The sequence below is a fragment of the Podarcis gaigeae genome (genome assembly GCF_964106915.1).
Source record: "Podarcis gaigeae genome assembly, chromosome: 3".
NCBI lineage: Eukaryota > Metazoa > Chordata > Lepidosauria > Squamata > Lacertidae > Podarcis > Podarcis gaigeae.
The window spans coordinates 111,224,539-111,241,114 of record NC_139680.1 but is presented as its reverse complement, the minus strand read 5'-3'; the positions used below and the strand labels follow the sequence as shown (position 1 = coordinate 111,241,114).

At 44.7% G+C, this 16,576-nt stretch overlaps 1 protein-coding gene and 1 long non-coding RNA gene across 5 annotated transcripts in view; both read left to right on the top strand.

Annotated features, from left to right (window-relative positions):
- The window catches only part of EFEMP1 (EGF containing fibulin extracellular matrix protein 1), a 267,037-nt gene that overhangs the window by 178,717 nt on the left and 71,744 nt on the right, over positions 1-16,576 (top strand). Inside the window, exons 1-4 of one of the 4 annotated variants that reach the window (XM_083733616.1) lie at positions 4,216-4,448; positions 14,932-14,979; positions 15,014-15,055; positions 15,789-15,876. In XM_083733616.1, coding sequence (XP_083589742.1) covers positions 15,793-15,876 — 84 coding nt within the window. In that variant the 5' untranslated portion in view covers positions 4,216-4,448; positions 14,932-14,979; positions 15,014-15,055; positions 15,789-15,792. Of the gene's footprint in view, positions 1-4,166; positions 4,449-14,931; positions 15,056-15,788; positions 15,877-16,576 lie in introns of those variants that run through there. The other 3 variants (XM_083733618.1, XM_083733619.1, XM_083733617.1) reach the window with 3 other exon arrangements.
- The window catches only part of LOC310842171, a 170,973-nt gene that overhangs the window by 82,653 nt on the left and 71,744 nt on the right, over positions 1-16,576 (top strand). The window lies entirely within an intron of this gene.

Sequence of the window (16,576 nt, the reverse complement as noted above, 5' to 3'; positions counted from 1 at the left end):
GAGTGTCTGGAGGTAGTTGGAGGATGGGTGGAAGCTAACAGATTGAGGTTGAATCCTGACAAGACAGAAGTACAGTGGTACCTCGGGTAACATACGCTTCAGGTTACAGACGCTTCAGGTTACAGACTCCGCTAACCCAGAAATAATACCTCGAGTTAAGAACTTTGCTTCAGGATGAGAACAGAAATTGTGCTCCGGTGGCACGGTGGCAGCAGGAGGCCCCACTAGCTAAAGTGGTACCTCAGGTTAAGAACAGTTTGAGGTTAAGAACGGACCTCTGGAATGAATTAAGTACTTAACCCAAGGTACTACTGTACTGTTTTGGGGGGACAGGAGGCGGGCAGGTGTGGAGGACTCCCTGGTCCTGAATGGGGTAACTGTGCCCCTGAAGGACCAGGTGCGCAGCCTAGGAGTCATTTTGGACTCACAGCTGTCCATGGAGGCGCAGGTCAATTCTGTGTCCAGGGCAGCTGTTTACCAGCTCCATCTGGTACGCAGGCTGAGACCTTACCTGCCCACAGACTGTCTCGCCAGAGTGGTGCATGCTCTAGTTATCTCCCACTTGGACTACTGCAATGCACTCTATGTGGGGCTACCCTTGAAGGTGACCCAGAAACTACAACAAATCCAGAATGTAGCAGCTAGACCGGTGACTGGGAGCGGCCGCTGAGACCACATAACACCGGTCTTGAAAGACCTACACTGGCTCCCAGGGAACCAGGCAGAGGGCCTGCTTGGTAGTGGCACCCACCCTGTGGAACACCCTCCCACCAGATGTCAAAGAGAACAACAACTACCAGACTTTTAGAAGACATCTGAAGGCAGCCCTGTTTAGGGAAGCTTTTAATGTTTGATGCATTACTGTATTTTAATATTTTGTTGAAAGCTGCCCAGAATGGCTGGGGAATTATTATTATTATTATTATTATTATTATTATTATTATTATTATTATGACAATATTAAGCTAGATGGACCAACGGTCTGACACCCTATACATATTTACTCAGAAGTAAATCCCACTTCCTTCCAAGCCAGTGCACATCCTACAAAAATCTATACCCTTCTTCTGAGATTGTTGTGGTCACAATTCAGCCACAATTTCAAGCCCTGTGGATTCAAAGGTAGAAATTTAAGCAAGTGCTGAAAACTCCCATTTGAAAGCCATCCAGCTTTTAAAAAGTACTATGTGTTTGCTGGATCATGCCCCCCACATTCTGCTCTGCTCACCTGATCAATTGCTACAGCATTTTATTCCTTACCAGATTTTTTTACCAAACCCAAACTTTTTGCAAGTTTTACAAGTGTCCATCGAACGCTCCCTACTGATCTTCTACTGACTTGACCTTTTCGGTCAAGAACCTGATGTTGAAAGACAGGGTGGAGTGGTCATATGGTGCAAATCCAGATTTGTTTATTTTCTTTATTTTGCAATTTGTACTTCTTCTTTCTTGGAAAAGGGTAGGCGCTAGGCTACTGAAATGGTTCAGTTCCAGACCATTTTCCAGAAGGTTAGGTCTATTTCAGCAGGTACGTACGTTTGTGGCGCTTTCAAGACTCGGCACATAGAGTGTGACACAAGTGTTAAAGCTTATTTTATTTATTTCATAAAGTTATTTCACACAGCTTTTGCACATGCAGTTTAAAAATCAGGATGTGTTTAGTTTGTGGTGTAAGCTTCAAAGATGATGCCAGGAGTGCCAACTTGGTCCTGCGACTGCGGGTGCCCAGGGTCGTGGGTGCCAAGGCCCTGGCACTGAAATGTGTGGGTGCCTGGCCCCTTCATGGGGAATTCTGTGGGTGCTTGGCACTGGCAGAGGAAGAGGAGTGCAAGGGGAGCACACCGTCCCAGGCAGTGTGATCCCTGTGGGGTGCCATCGTGGCTACTCCTCCGCCTGCCGCGCTGAGCGCCACGCCCCCAGGACACACATCATGCCCCTGTGGGTGGTGCGCCATGCCCCCGGAATGCATGCCAGGACCAGCCCTGCCTGCTCTCCGCCACTGGTGCTTGGGCACCCAGGGTGTTGGCACTTGTGGTTGATGCCATAGTCAGGCACAAAGTCGTACAAGGGAAACCTCGGGTTACATACCCTTCAGGTTACAGACTCCGCTAACCCAGAAATAGTACCTTGGGATAAGAACTTTGCTTCAGGATGAGAACAGAAATTGCATGGCGGCAGTGGGAGGCCCCATTAACTAAAGTGGTGTCTCAGGTTAAGAACAGTTTCAGGTTAAGAACGGACCTCCGGAACAAATTAAGTACTTACCCAAGGTACCACTGTATTTGAAAAGTTTCCATGCCTGTTAAATGCCAGGAATTTTACAAGGAAGGAGGGCATAACCAATATTTTTAGATTTAGCATGTTCCACTGAATGCAAAACTATCTGCTAAAAACTGTTTTGGGCTTCTAATTTCCACTCCAAGAATCTGTTGAACCTCAAACGGTGCTAGGGGAAAATGCATTTTATTTACAGTGGTACCTCGGGTTACAGATGCTTCAGGTTACAGACTCCACTAATCCAGAAATAGTACCTCGGGTTAAGAACTTTGCTTCAGGATGAGAACAGAAATTGCGTGGCAGCAGCGGGAGGCCCCATTAGCTAAAGTGGTGCCTCAGGTTAAGAACAGTTTCAGGTTAAGAACGGACCTCCGGAACGAATCAAGTTCTTAACCCGAGGTACCACTGTATTTGCTGTAGCAATCGAACACACAACTTACGGAGACTGAACAAGATTGACGACAAAATATAACACCTACACCCGGAGAGCGGCACTGGTTGCTGATTTGTTATCCAGCCAAGTTCAAGATGAGGCTATAAACCCCTTAACAACTTGGGACCAGTTTTGCTGCAAGATCACCTTCCCCCCATATATGCCTACTTGACCTCTTCAAGGACCAGAACTGCCATTGTTGCCTGTGCCACATAATACCCATTCCGCATGTGTAGGAAAGCAATCTTTTACTGTGACAGCACCTACACTTTGGAACTCCCTGCTACAGTGCCGGATTACCAAATAGGCAGAGTACCCACTGGTCAATGTGCCCCACTCCTTTTAGGGGCCCTGAGAAAATGGATCGAAGTAATACGCGGAATAAAATTGGTTTGTTACAATTGTTGGTTGGTGAAATCAAACATATTGGGAGATAATTTGCGAGGGGAGGCCCCCTGAGATTTCAGCTGCCTAGCAGTCTCCACAGGGGCCTGAGACCTGCGGGAATAGGGAGGTATACAAATAATAATAATAATAATAATAATAATAATAATAATAATAATTGTTATGAACTGAGGTTCTCACCCCCTGGGCCAGCAGGGGGATACTGTAGATAGTTTTCACTCAGGTCCACATATGCAAATAAGGGATCGAAAGTGATGTTCAGTGATTTGATAGTTACAGAAAGTTGTTACTGTTGCATTGTAGTGGAGCTCTATATAAGCAGCTGGCTGAACCCTTCAGTTCAGTTCTGTTCTGGCCTGTGAATAAACAAGAGCTGTTTGAAGAATCGCTGTGTCATCTGATTTGTTCACCCACAACTTAACAACAACAACAAGAACAACAACAACAATTAATCCAGCACTGCCCTCTCAATGGAAACCAGGCAGGTGCCTTCACTGCATTCTTTCGGCACCTGCTAACATTTTTGTTTAGACAAGCTTACCTAGACATGTAGAACATCCATGTATATTTCAATCTGTTTTAACTTTACGGCAGATTTAATTTTTTCAGTGCATGCAGTAGTTGTTTTCATTGATAATTTTATTGCCCCATCTAAATCGCTTGGAGTTTCCTTGCAGTCACTTTTACAAGCGATGTATACATTTCGTGAAACAGAGGAAATAAGCTTTGGAGCTTGTGCCTCGCCCGGTCTTTTAAGGTGCCACAAACTCTTTACTGCGTTTTTTTTGGGGGGGGTTGGACTAGATGACCCTTGGTGCCCCTTCCAACTCTACAGTTCTGTGATTCTATCAAACAGACCACGGCAGGGCTACCCTTCTGGAACGCGCGCTGAAGAGGAATCCCTTTACTGAGCAGCGCCTTCCATTGAAAGAAGAAGCGCAGAGCGCAAAACAAAACATGAAAATAATAAATTCTGGGTTTGCACCGCGCGACCTCTCCTCCGCCCTGTGTTTCGACATCAGGCTCTTCTCAGAAATGGTCAAGTCAGCGGAAGATCGGTAGGGGGCGTCCAATGGATGCAAACAGTAGCCGGGAAGTTTTGTCAAAGATCTTTGCAAAGGGAGGCGGTGCGGGGAACACGCTCCATCTGCGAACGCAGCGCAGCGAAGGCGCAGGCTTAACCTGCCGTTGGGGAGAGAGCTTCCATCAGCTCTCTCCAACTTCTGTCTCTGCAAACTTGGGCGCCTTTCAGTGGGGAAGGGAGTCCACCCTCTTCCCTCCTCACCTAAGCTGCGGTCTTCAAGAGGGGCATCGCGTTCTTGCGGCTGTGCAGGTAAGGCGCGCCCGGATTCGGATTCAGATTCGGATTCCGATGGCACGCAGCGGCAGCGGGAGAGAGAGAGAGAAAGAGAGGTGATTCCTCGCTTGGTTAGGTGGGCAGATTCTTGCAAAGGAAAGTTTCTGGCGCAGCGAGATTGGCGGGTGCAAATGGATCTCAATGCAAGGATCTTCCGTGCGCCGAAGTGGATGCAGTTTGCAAATCTTGCAAGCGGAGGGTAGGGGATTTTCTTCCCCTTGGGGTGGTTTGTGGGTCGTGTCTCCCACTCGGTCCGATTAGACCCACTGGAAAACTTGAGCGACTTCAGGGGATTGTTTTCAGCGCCTAGGACTTGGGGTACCACCCTCAGCTGGGAAGGTTTTGTAGTCCAGAGGGGGATAGAAAATTTAGGGTTGGTGTGGGGAGAAAAGCAATCGTTGTTTGTTTTTGCATATATTAAATTTATATCCTGCCCTTCCTCCCTAAGAGCCCAGAAGGCAACATGAGATGGAGCGGAAACCTTTAACTGAACAGGCAGTGGGAACTCTGTGGTCCTTAAACACCATTTTAGGGAGTTAATTCTCCTTGAATTCCACGGGACTTCAGTTTCTGAAACTCAAATATGTTTAGGGTCCAGTCTGTTTGGGGTAGTAGACAGAGGCGGTTTTAGGGCAGCGCGACCGGTTTGGCCACACTGCAGGGGGCGCCACAACAATGCTGTAGAACAGAGAGAGAGAGACTTTGAATTTGAGAGCCCCAAGTCCACCACTCCAATCGATCAGAATAGTGAGAGGTGACTAGGCGATGCCGTACCAAAATTAATAATATCCAAAAGGGAAGGGCAACCTGGAACTTTATTCTCCAGGGAGAGAGGAGGTTTCTGGACTTAATGAAGGATACCTTTCTTAAAATAAGGGGGCTGGCTGGTAGTTGAGAGCCAGAGTGGCACAGGGGTCAGGGTGTTGGGCTGGATATTGGGGAGACACCTGTTCAAAGCCCCACTCAGCCGGGAAACTCGCAGGGTAACCTTGGACCAGTCACGCCCTCCCAGCCCAGCCTACCTCTCAAGGCTGTTGTGAGGATAAAATGGGGGAAAGGGAAGAATAGCGTATGCCACCTTCAGCTCCTTGGAGGGAAAGGGGCATATTGATGTGGTAATAAAAGAAGGAAAATCAGTAAAGCCAGGGAGTTGGTTAGAGCATGGTGCTGTTATATGCTGAGGTTGCAGGTTCGGTCCCCATATAGGATGGCTGCATATTCCTCCATTGCAGGGGGTTGATTCTAGAATTTAATGCATTTCTTTCTGTGCCCATACATTCCACACACACAGACACCAGTTCTTGATGAAGCAGGTAAAATGGTAAGCTGCAAGGACTTGGTGGTTTTGCAGCTGCATTACCCTGAGGCAGACCATTCCAGCTGGCAGCAGTTGGGAGTAGGGAGGTGTTCCCACAGCCTTCGTACCTGCTTTAAATTTTTAGAGGTGGGGGAGGAAAGCGGGGGAGGAAATGTGGGAGACCTAGATAGGTAGGGTGTTGTGTTATGTAAGAGAAAGGGGGGAAGGTGTAAGAGAAAGAGTGTGTGGAGAACCGATCGTATATCAATGGGGTTCGTCCTTTGAATGGAGGCACAGGATGTTTGAGTGAGAATGAAATCTTGAAATATACATTTCCCAAAAAGCCAGAAGCTTTTTTGTTAGGAATGGTCGGTAAAGAAATTAAAAAAGAAGACAAGTTCTTGTTTCTATATGCTACGACAGCTGCAAGAATTATGTTAGCACAAAATTGGAAATTACAAGTAATACCCAACATAAGTGATTGGCAGGTTAAAATGATAAATTATGCTGAGCTTGATAGAATATCAGGAAGATGAAGGGACCAAGACGAACAGAAATTTCATGATAATTGGAAGAAATATTTAATGTATATGGAATCTAAATCTCAGGTGACACTGGCGGGGTTGAAATAACTCTAACAGCGGGAAAGGCCTATGTAAAAGCGTTAAAAAGTACGCGATTATATAATTTATTTGATACTTACCAAAGGAGTGAAGTCCAAGGCTCAGTTGAGACTAACTCAGTTATGTATTTTATTTATGATTTGTGAAGTGGATATAATTTGTATAAGGTATGTGGTGCATTTTTTGTTTATGTTTTTCCTGTATATATGTGCAATATGAATAAAAATTTATAAAAAAAGAGAGAGAGAGAGAGAATGAATGGATACTGTATGAATGGGGTGAACGGGTGGGGGTGAGAAAGAGAGTGGTGTGTGTCCTGCAAAAATAGCTGCTAGTTGCTACATCAGAGATGGCGAACCTGTAGCCCTCCAGATCTCGTTGGACTACAATTCCCATGATCCCTCACCACAGGCCTTGCTGGCCGGGGCTAATGGGAGCTGGGGTCCAGCAACATATGGAGGGCCACAGATTCCACACACACCCTCCCACTGCATCCCTGTCTGAGTTGGGCCAATGAGATGGATGTCACTTTGCCTGGCATTCTGACAACCTTTTGGACCAACCTGATATTCATCCTCTAACATAGGGCGTTAAGCACCGGCATTATGCCGCATGCTGAATTTAGGCCGCTGTAAGCCTGGGGGTGGTGCTGTGGGTTAAACCACAGAGCCTAGGACTTGCCAATCAGAAGGTCGGCGGTTCAAATCCCCGCGATGGGGTGATCTCCTGTTGCTCTGTCCCAGCTCCTGCCAACCTAGCAGTTTGAAAGCATGTCAAAGTGCAAGTAGATAAATATGTACCGCTCCGGCGGGAAGGTAAACGGCGTTTCCGTGCACTGTTCTGGTCGCCAGAAGCGGCTTAGTCATGCTGGCCGCATGACCCGGAAGCTGTATGCCGGCTCCCTCTGCCAATAAAGCAAGATGAGCGCTGCAACCCCAGAGTCAGTCACGACTGGACCTAATGGTCAGGGGTCTCTTTACCTTTTTAAGCCTGCCGATCCTAGCTGATTGCACTTTGCATCCAGGTCGCTGATTGACCTTGAAATTAACCACTTGCTGTTTCGCCTGTGGCAAGTAAGAAATTTTTCCAGGTGACCAAACAGGAATATTTCTGTAAAATGGAAGAGAAAAGTTCCCTTTCTGTATTCCTTTTTAAGGCTGCTGATACGCTGCAAATGGTGTATGTGTGTAGCGAACAGGCAGGTAAAATGTTTCTAACTTTGGTGGATTTATCGGCAAGACTGCCCTAAATATATTCCACTACTACTAAAGGGGGGGGGGTAAATGTTGGTTGCTTCCTGCAAGACCGTAAGCCCTGAACCTGTGGAGCCTTTTCTTTTTTTTTGTCCCAATAATTTTTATTAATTTTACAACATAAGAAACATAAACAAAGCACAACACATAAAAACACAAAGCGACTTCCCCAGACCTCCCCTTCACTGCATCCTTATTTTAAAAAGTTTTTTTGCAATTCTTTGTCCAATTTTTTATAATTGAGATCCTTTAAGAACTTTTCTTAAAAGTTAATTTTTTGCCAGCTGTAATTCTCTACATCCTGTCCCCTGGCATCTATCATTGCGGAATTTTACAACAATTTTCAAGATAAGTTTTAAATTTTTCCCAGTCCTCCTCCACCGTCTCTCTCCTCTGGTCACGAATCCTGCCGGTCATTTCTGCCAATCCCATGAATTCAATCACCTTGGTCTGCCATTCTTCCAGAGTAGGTAGTTCTTTGGTCTTCCAATACTTCGCCAAGAGTATTCTTGCTGCTGTAGTTGCATACATAAAAAATGTTCTATCTCTTTTTGGAATTGTTTGGCCGACCATACCCAGGAGAAAGGCCTCTGGTTTCTTTACAAAAGTCCACTTAAGGATTTTCTTAATTTCATTATAGATCATTTCCCAGTATGCCTTAATCCTAGGACAGGTCCACCAAAGATGATAAAATGTTCCTTCGCATTCATTACATTTCCAACAGTTGTTGTTGGGCAGATGATATATCTTTGCTAGCTTGACTGGGGTCATGTACCACCTATAGATCATTTTCATTATATTTTCTTTTAAGGCACTACATGCCGTAAATTTAATACCTGTGGTCCATAACTGTTCCCAGTCAGCAAACATGATATCATGACCGATGTCTTGTGCCCACTTAATCATAGCTGATTTAACCATTTCATCCTGTGTATTCCACTTCAGCAGCAAATTGTACATTCTAGATAGATTTTTAGTATTGGGTTCTAACAATTCTGTTTCTAGCTTTGACCTCTCCTTCTGAAATCCTAACTTTCTGTCCTGCTTAAAGGTTTCGTTAATCTGGTAATAATGTAACCAATCCCGAACTTTCGGTTTTAGTTTCTCAAAACTTTGTAGTTTCAATTTTTCGCCATCATATTCTATGATTTCACTATATTTTGGCCAATCTGATTCCATATTGAGTTTTTTTAACGCCTTAGCTTCCATTGGTGACAACCACCTGGGGGTTTTAGGTTCCAGCAATTCTTTATACCGAATCCATACATTGTACAGTGCTTTTCTGACAATGTGGTTTTTAAACTTCCTGTGGGTCTTTACCTTGTCATACCATAAATATGCATGCCAGCCAAAATCATTATCATACCCCTCTAAATCCAAGATGTCTGTGTTCTCAAGAAGTAGCCATTGTTTCAGCCAGCAAAACGCTGCTGCTTCATAATAGAGTCTTAAATCTGGCAGAGCAAAGCCCCCTCTATCCTTTGCATCAGTCAAAATCTTAAATTTTATTCTGGGTTTTTTGCCCTGCCAGATAAATTTGGATATCTCTTTCTGCCACCTCTTGAAGCAATCCATCTTGTCCAAAATTTGCAAAACCCTGTGGAGCCTTTTCTGTAGATGGCACTGAAGGGGCCTGAATGAGATATATTGTGCTGGAACCAGAAGATGCATTGCCTAAGAGAAGACACTTGATAACGAGTCTGAATACTCTAGTTGTAGAATACTCTAGAACTGGAATGGGGCTGAAATAAGAAACTTATCCACTGGATTTTGTACACCTTGATCTGATCCAGTAAAAGAATTCTCAAGCCCTTGTGTTTTGTGGAAACAGGAAGCGTAGCAGAAGGGACCTCTGGCAACCTTCACATAATTATACTTACAATTTATATAGCAGAATTTGAAGGGGTGAATGCATCCAAAGAATTGTTCTGGCAGTGCAGGGGTGTTCTGACCCATGGTTCTGGGGTTCCCCCAACCTTCTGGAGCAGATTTGGAGAGGGCATGGACCATCACAGGAGGAGGAGGAGGGAAGGAAAAAGGTCTGTTGTACGAGTGCAAATCCTTGTGCAGACAGGACGAGTGCACTGGATACTGCCCAAAGCTTTTCACATACCTTATTGTGATAGTCCTTACAACACCCCTGTGATGTAGGCCAGTATTATTATTGTTGTTTCTTCCTTTGAACACTTAAAGAAAAGAAAATATTGGGGAGTAACTCGCCTACATATTGTCACAAGAAAGGGGGAAGCGTTCTTTCCAAAGATAATGGCTCCCTTTGCTTCTGTCCAAGGTCAATGATGGAAGAAAGCAAAAATTACCACATGCTAGTGTGGCAGTTCCAGGTTTTAGAGATGCATTTCAGGACGATGTGGGTGTGAACCAGCTGCAGATGCTGTGGTACAGAGATGTATTATGTATTATGTTTTCAATGTGTGATTGTAGAATCATAGAATCAGACCAGTGCTTTATTTCTAAGCACAAAACTCTCCCGCCTTCTTATGCTTTTTATTTGAGTTACTTTTCATTTATTAAACTTCCGAGTTGATTGTCACCTGAACATCTTCAAGCAACTTACATACAGTTGATAGACTGATAGATACACACACACTGATAGATAGACACACACTGATAGATAGATACACACACACATACATAATACTGTATGCTTAAGTTCACACGTGCACCATCATCATTTAGTGCAAACAGCACCAGGAGTTGTTATGGCATATGTGACTCGGGCATTGATGGTGGGTGTCAAAACTCCCACCATTGCAGGCTCAACACTTTTTAAATGGGACGTCCTCTGTACATGAGGTCAAGAGATAAGAGTGGATTTCTTGTGTCGCTTTTTCGAGCCCTTTCACACATTACGCAGAGGCTGACCTGGGTTTGCCACCTCGTGTACACTCAAAATACCTCAGAGGTGTTATCATACGACATCCTTAGGCAGCTGCTGATGCTGCAAAGCCCTTTTTGAAAGCAACTGGGAGTCACCATGCTCATCTCCCACAATGCCCCACAAAGATGCAACATCAGGGGCATTATGGGAAATTAACATGGCGGCTCCCAGCCGCTCAACACAGCACTGCTGCCACTGCCTCAAGTCCCAAAGTCGGTGGGCCCCTCCCCAAAATGAGACATTTTGCCCAGCTTCCCCTTAAACCTGGACCCAGCCTAGTTGATATAAATGTAATATCTGGCCCATAATGAGGGTCTGTTCCTGATCCTTGCAGGTGGTTACATAGCAAAAGGCCAATTCTGCCATCAACCTCTTTCTTGCCAAGACCAGGCAGCTTCTCATTCCTTTTCTGATGGGAAAATCCTATGTGGTCGCTGATGGCTGTTTAGAGAAGATTATAGGTTAGCTTCCTACACTTCCTATATATTGCATCTGTGGTTGGCCACTCTGGAAAGAGGACGCAAGAGGCCCCTGTACCTCTTCTCCTCTCTCTCCCTCTGTTCCCACCACCATTGGGCTCAGAAGCAACTTAGGCTGGGAAATGTGGACCAGCACATTGCTGGAGGGGAGAGAGTGCAAATTCAATAGTGACATATAAGAACATGGAGGTCTGCCTTGTATTGAGTGAGAACACAGTTCCATCTAGATCAGAATTGCCTACTGGCAATTGTGGCGATCACACAGGGTCCCTGGACGTTTCACCGTCTATTAATCCCTGTGCCACCACTTTATTTCTCGCTGCCACCACCCAGGCCCTACCTGGTACAATACTGAGTCCAGTCAGGGTTAAAACCACAGAGCCTAGGACTTGCTGATCAGAAGGTCAGCGGTTCGATTCCCCGTGACGGGGTGAGCTCCCGTTGCTCGGGCCCTGCTCCTGCCAACCTAGCAGTTCGAAAGCACGTCAAAGTGTAAGTAGATAAATAGGTACCACTCCAGCGGAAAGATAAATGGCATTTCTGTGCACTGCTCTGGTTCGCCAGAAGCGGCTTAGTCACGCTGGCCACATGACCCAGAAGCTGTACACCAGCTCCCTCGGCCAATAAAGTGAGATGAGCGCCTCAAACCCAGAGTCGGTCATGACTGGACCTAATGGTCAGGGGTCCCCTTTACCTTTAACAAGCGTGTGGTTTCATAAACGGTATCGGTCCATTACAATAATGGGGTGCCTATCCAGACCTATAACTTCCGCTCCCTGCTCTCACTCACTAAACCACCTCAGATATTTATTTGTCTTCCTAGCCCCTAACTGTTCCTGACTCGGCTTATTTTACTACACTAACTCAACCTACCCACAGACTCTATCCCAATTCACTCCAAGCAACCACCCAACTCCCAACGAATGAACTCCTTTGCCCCTCCCAGAGCTGGTTTTATAGTCCCTCTGACTCCACCCCCCTGTGTTCTGATTGGGTAAGTTGTTTAACTATTTCACCTCCAGCACTCTCATATGTTAATGGCACAGCAATATTGGCAGTGGCTCCAACATTACCATGTGGTATTCTCAAAAGCTGCTACATGCCCTCCGGCCCCACAAAAATGCTCAAGATCCCAGATTCTATTCCCCACTTCCATACCCTCCAACATTTCTCCAATGAAAATAGGGATGTCCCATTCCATAATGATAATTTTACTATTTATACCCCACACATCTTACGGGGTTGCCATAGCCACTCTAGGCAGCTTCCAACATATATAAAAAAATAATTAAACATTTTAAAAAACTTCCGTACCCAGAATTGCCTTCAGACGGTTCGGGGGGTTGGATAATTTCATACCCTCCATCATTTCTCCAATGAAAATAGGGACATCCTAAGGAGAAGTGTGACATTCCAGATGGCTTCTCTAAATTACGGATGCCCCTGCGAAATAGGGATACTTGGAGGTTCTGCAAGAATCTTTATTGTCATTGTCCCATACAGAACAATGAAACGGGGGGGGGGGGGCGGGAATCTTCATAAGACATTCAAAACCAACAAGCCTGCTATCCCAGCTATCCCAACCTGGTTAGCCCCCTAAAAACTCTGATACCCCATTTTTAAAATACAATATACTCCCATAGCATGTGAATAGTCTCCCATAGAAACTAATGTGAAACCAACAGCAAGTCAATTTAAGGCCAGCAATAAAAATCAGTATGAATCACCAGCGCGGATTAAAACAAAGCCCTCTAATCAACCTGGAATGGATTTTAAGAATTAAAAAGTTGCTTCACCCTTTGGCAAAGCATAGAGAGCAGTGGAAGCCTTGCATAGCTTTTCCATTAAGTGGGGCTGTCTGGTTGTATATAGGCCCTTGTGCCACGCATACCCCCCCCCCAGCAGTGGGGCAGGAGCTGATTTCTCCATCGTGCCATCATTTGCAGTGGCCCGCTGGTGCAGGTCCAGGTGGAAGGGCAGATATCCAGGAGAAGCGAAGACCACACACTTAACCTTGCCAACGTGATTGCTTTGTTTACAAGACATAAGCTTGCATCATAAGGAAGCAGTTCCCATTCTTCTGTGCTGAGTCGGGTGGGACAAGGCGGTTCCTTCCGTAGGATGTGTTCACCCTGAGGCATCCCATAGAATCATGGAATTTTAGCGCTGGAAGGGACCACGAGGGTCAACCCCCTGCAATACAAGCATCTTTTGCCCAATGTGGGTCTGGAACCTTGAAATTAAGAGTCTCATGCTCTATGGACATTGCTACCCATCACAAGGGGCTATTTCCACACACACCCAAAAAAAGCTTATTTGCATGTGCTTTTTGAAACATCCCTCAGCTCACACCACCCTAATTATCTTCCCCTGTTCCTTTTCTTGAGAGAGGAAAGCAGTTTGATGACACTTATAATATGGGGCCTTAATTCAAGCCTTCTTGTGCATTGAAAGAATTCAAGTCCGGGCTCCCTGCTGGTTGACCTTTGAGGCTATATTAGCATAAATGCATTGTGCTGTACCATGCTAGGATCGGGGGGGGGGGGATCCTCAGCCAATCAGGACCCCTCCCTCCTTGGGATCTGTATGCTTGCAACACCCCTTCATACGGAAGTTTCATTTATTTATTTTTAAATATAATTTTTATTAAGTTTTCTATATTTCATTACATACCAAAAATCAAAGGGGGGGGGAATCCATAACTTGAAGCATTGCTTAAATAAAGCATCAACTTCCTTCCCTCCCTCTAACAGACTTCCACACACCTTTACCAATTTCTTCGCATACCTATATCCATTTTTTTACCTTGTATCCATCTTTTAGCAATCACCTTCTTATATGTAAATCAGCTCCTTAATTTCCCATTACAAAACATTTCAACTCAAACCTACAAACGTTTTCAACTGTTTACAATTTTCTTTCATATAAAGTATAAATTTGCCCCAGTCTTTTTGGAACAGCTCATCACGCCGATTCTGAATCTTTCCCGTCAGCTTAGCTAGCTCTGCATATTCAACCATCTTTACTTGCCAATCTTCCAATGTGGGGAGTTATGGCTGCTTCCATTTCTGGGCCAGGAGTATTCTTGCAGCCGTTGTGGCATACATAAACAAGCTTACATCTTTTACTTGAATTTCCTCTATTAACCCCAGGAAAAAAGCTTCTGGTTTTTTACTAAAGTTATACTTAAATACCTTTTTCAATTCATTATATATAATATCCCAGAAGGCTTTAATCTTAGAACAAGTCCACCACATATGCAAAAAGTTCCCATCCTTCTCCTTACATTTCCAGCAGACTTTATCCTGGTTCCTATACATTTTGGCTAGCTTACTTGGTGTGATGTACCAATGGTACATCATACGGAAGTTTCAATTCAACAATATCTGGAAGCCATGGGATCCCCACCCCTCTTCTAGTCTACCCTTCTCCCTGACACCCTAGTTTTCTATGTGCAGGGAAATTGATTCGGTTCAATCGACGAATCAAACTGCTGGCATATGCAGTCAGTAGTGCAAATCGCTGGGGCTGAGAGGTGATTTCTGCCTCTTGCTGTGGGCTAAGGGTGTTAAGAGTAAGATAAAGGGTTGCCGAGAATCTAATCCCGGAGATTGGCTGGCCAGTGCTGTCTGCTGAACTGGGCCTGCTTTTAAACACTTACACAGTACGGACCTATGCATGTTTATTTGGAAGTAAGTCCTTGATTGTGGTCAGTGGAGATGTACAATGTACATGAGCTTGCAGCCTCGCTGGGACAAAAACATGGGAACGTTTTGAACTGACCTGAGCAATTTGGACAATGAAGTTAAAACAGAAAAGAATCTGTCTCTGGAGAACAGGGGCTTTTACATTAGGCACAATTCACAGTTATTATAATAATGTCTGTGTTGTTGCCTTCCCCTCCTCAGTTCCAGAAAGGTACAAGCTTGGAGCAACACTAAACTACAAGCAACACTAAACTACAAGCAACACTAAACTACAAGCAACACTCTCCTAGTTGTCTCAGGGCTCAGTTCTGCCCGCTCTCATCAGGTAATTTCCCCATCTTCTCTCCTAGGGTACAGTTACAGATCTTTGTCGCTCTGTGAAGCATTTCTGGGTTTGTTTTTTTAGTTTTAAATTCCAAAAATACAAAGTTAAGATAAATCATTCCCATCACAGGTACATTTGGCCGCTGAAGAGGACTTTATGCTGAAACGTGTCCGACCAGTTGCTCTAAGAGGCTCTCACCTTTAACTCACATTTGGCCTATAAGCAGAACACAGGAGTGCATTCTTAATATTTCTCTGTAGTGTGCATCTCATCTTACAGAATATTAAATATATATATATATGTGTTTATGTGGGCATAACCTATAATCAAGTGTTTTACCTTACCTTTTTGAAATTTTATTCTGCTGAAGAGAGCAGATCTTCCATATTTGTGTGTGGTTTTATTTAAATGCCTGGTTTAAAAGAACACATCTAAGAAAATGAAGTTGAATTATAAACCGTTCAAAGTTCTGTTCCCAAATTTTTTATTCACATTTAGGTCACCCAGCAATTATGGTGCCTACTTTTAGGTGTCGTTTAGTGAACTAATTCAGTGAATGCTGAACCAGTCCAAACACTGCTCTGAAGTGGTACATCCCAGAGACAGGTTTGATCCTGCACTGAAACCCAGGCATCTGCTAGGCCTCCTTTCTCAGTTCCCTGCTATTAGGAGTGCCTGCCTGCAATCTACCTGTGTTGAAGTTGTTTTTAAACTGGGTTTCCTTTCTTTTAAGATCCATGATGGCGCTGTTCGCTGTCCTCGCTGCATTGATGCTCGCTACAGTTCATGGACAGGAAGGAGATGAAACCATCACATACACGGTAAAGTTGAGGGGGGCGGGATGTTGTCTACTACAGGGCTTTCAAAGCAATCCTACAGAAGTTAATAGTACCAGAATCTGTCTGGGGGCCAAACTACACACGAGGTTAAACGATAAATGCATCCTCATATGCAGGGATGGGGAACCTGTGGCCTTGCAGGTGTTGATAGACCACAACTCCCATTATCCCTGGCTATTGTGTTGGAGACTTCAGAATGCAGACCAGAATGGAAAAAAATCCAGGCAGCAATATTTTAAAACAAAAGTTTTATTGACTTTGGTTTATTTGTCAGACAAGCAAAGCAAAGTGGGTACATTCAGCAAAAATGAGAGAATGCCCACCGTCAGTCAGATGCAGACAACTTTTATATCTTTTGGCAAAAGCACAGTCCAGCCTCTAAACTCACCCCCCAAACATTCCCCTTTATGCATATTCATTAAAAGCTCTACCAATAGAAAAATTGGTGGCGGCCTTTGGTTCAAAGCTGCATTATCCACTAGGTGGTGCTGTAAGCTTATAATCCTCTTGACCTATTTGCAATTCCTTGTAAAACCACATTGACCATCTGTGTTCTCACCATTAGTTTTGTGGTGGGCTACATCTTCCTGTTGTTCGCTCTATTCTCGGTGTGTTTACTGGAATTGGGTCAATGGCTAGAGCAGGTGTGAAGTGCTCTGACCACATTTGCTGCATTTACAAA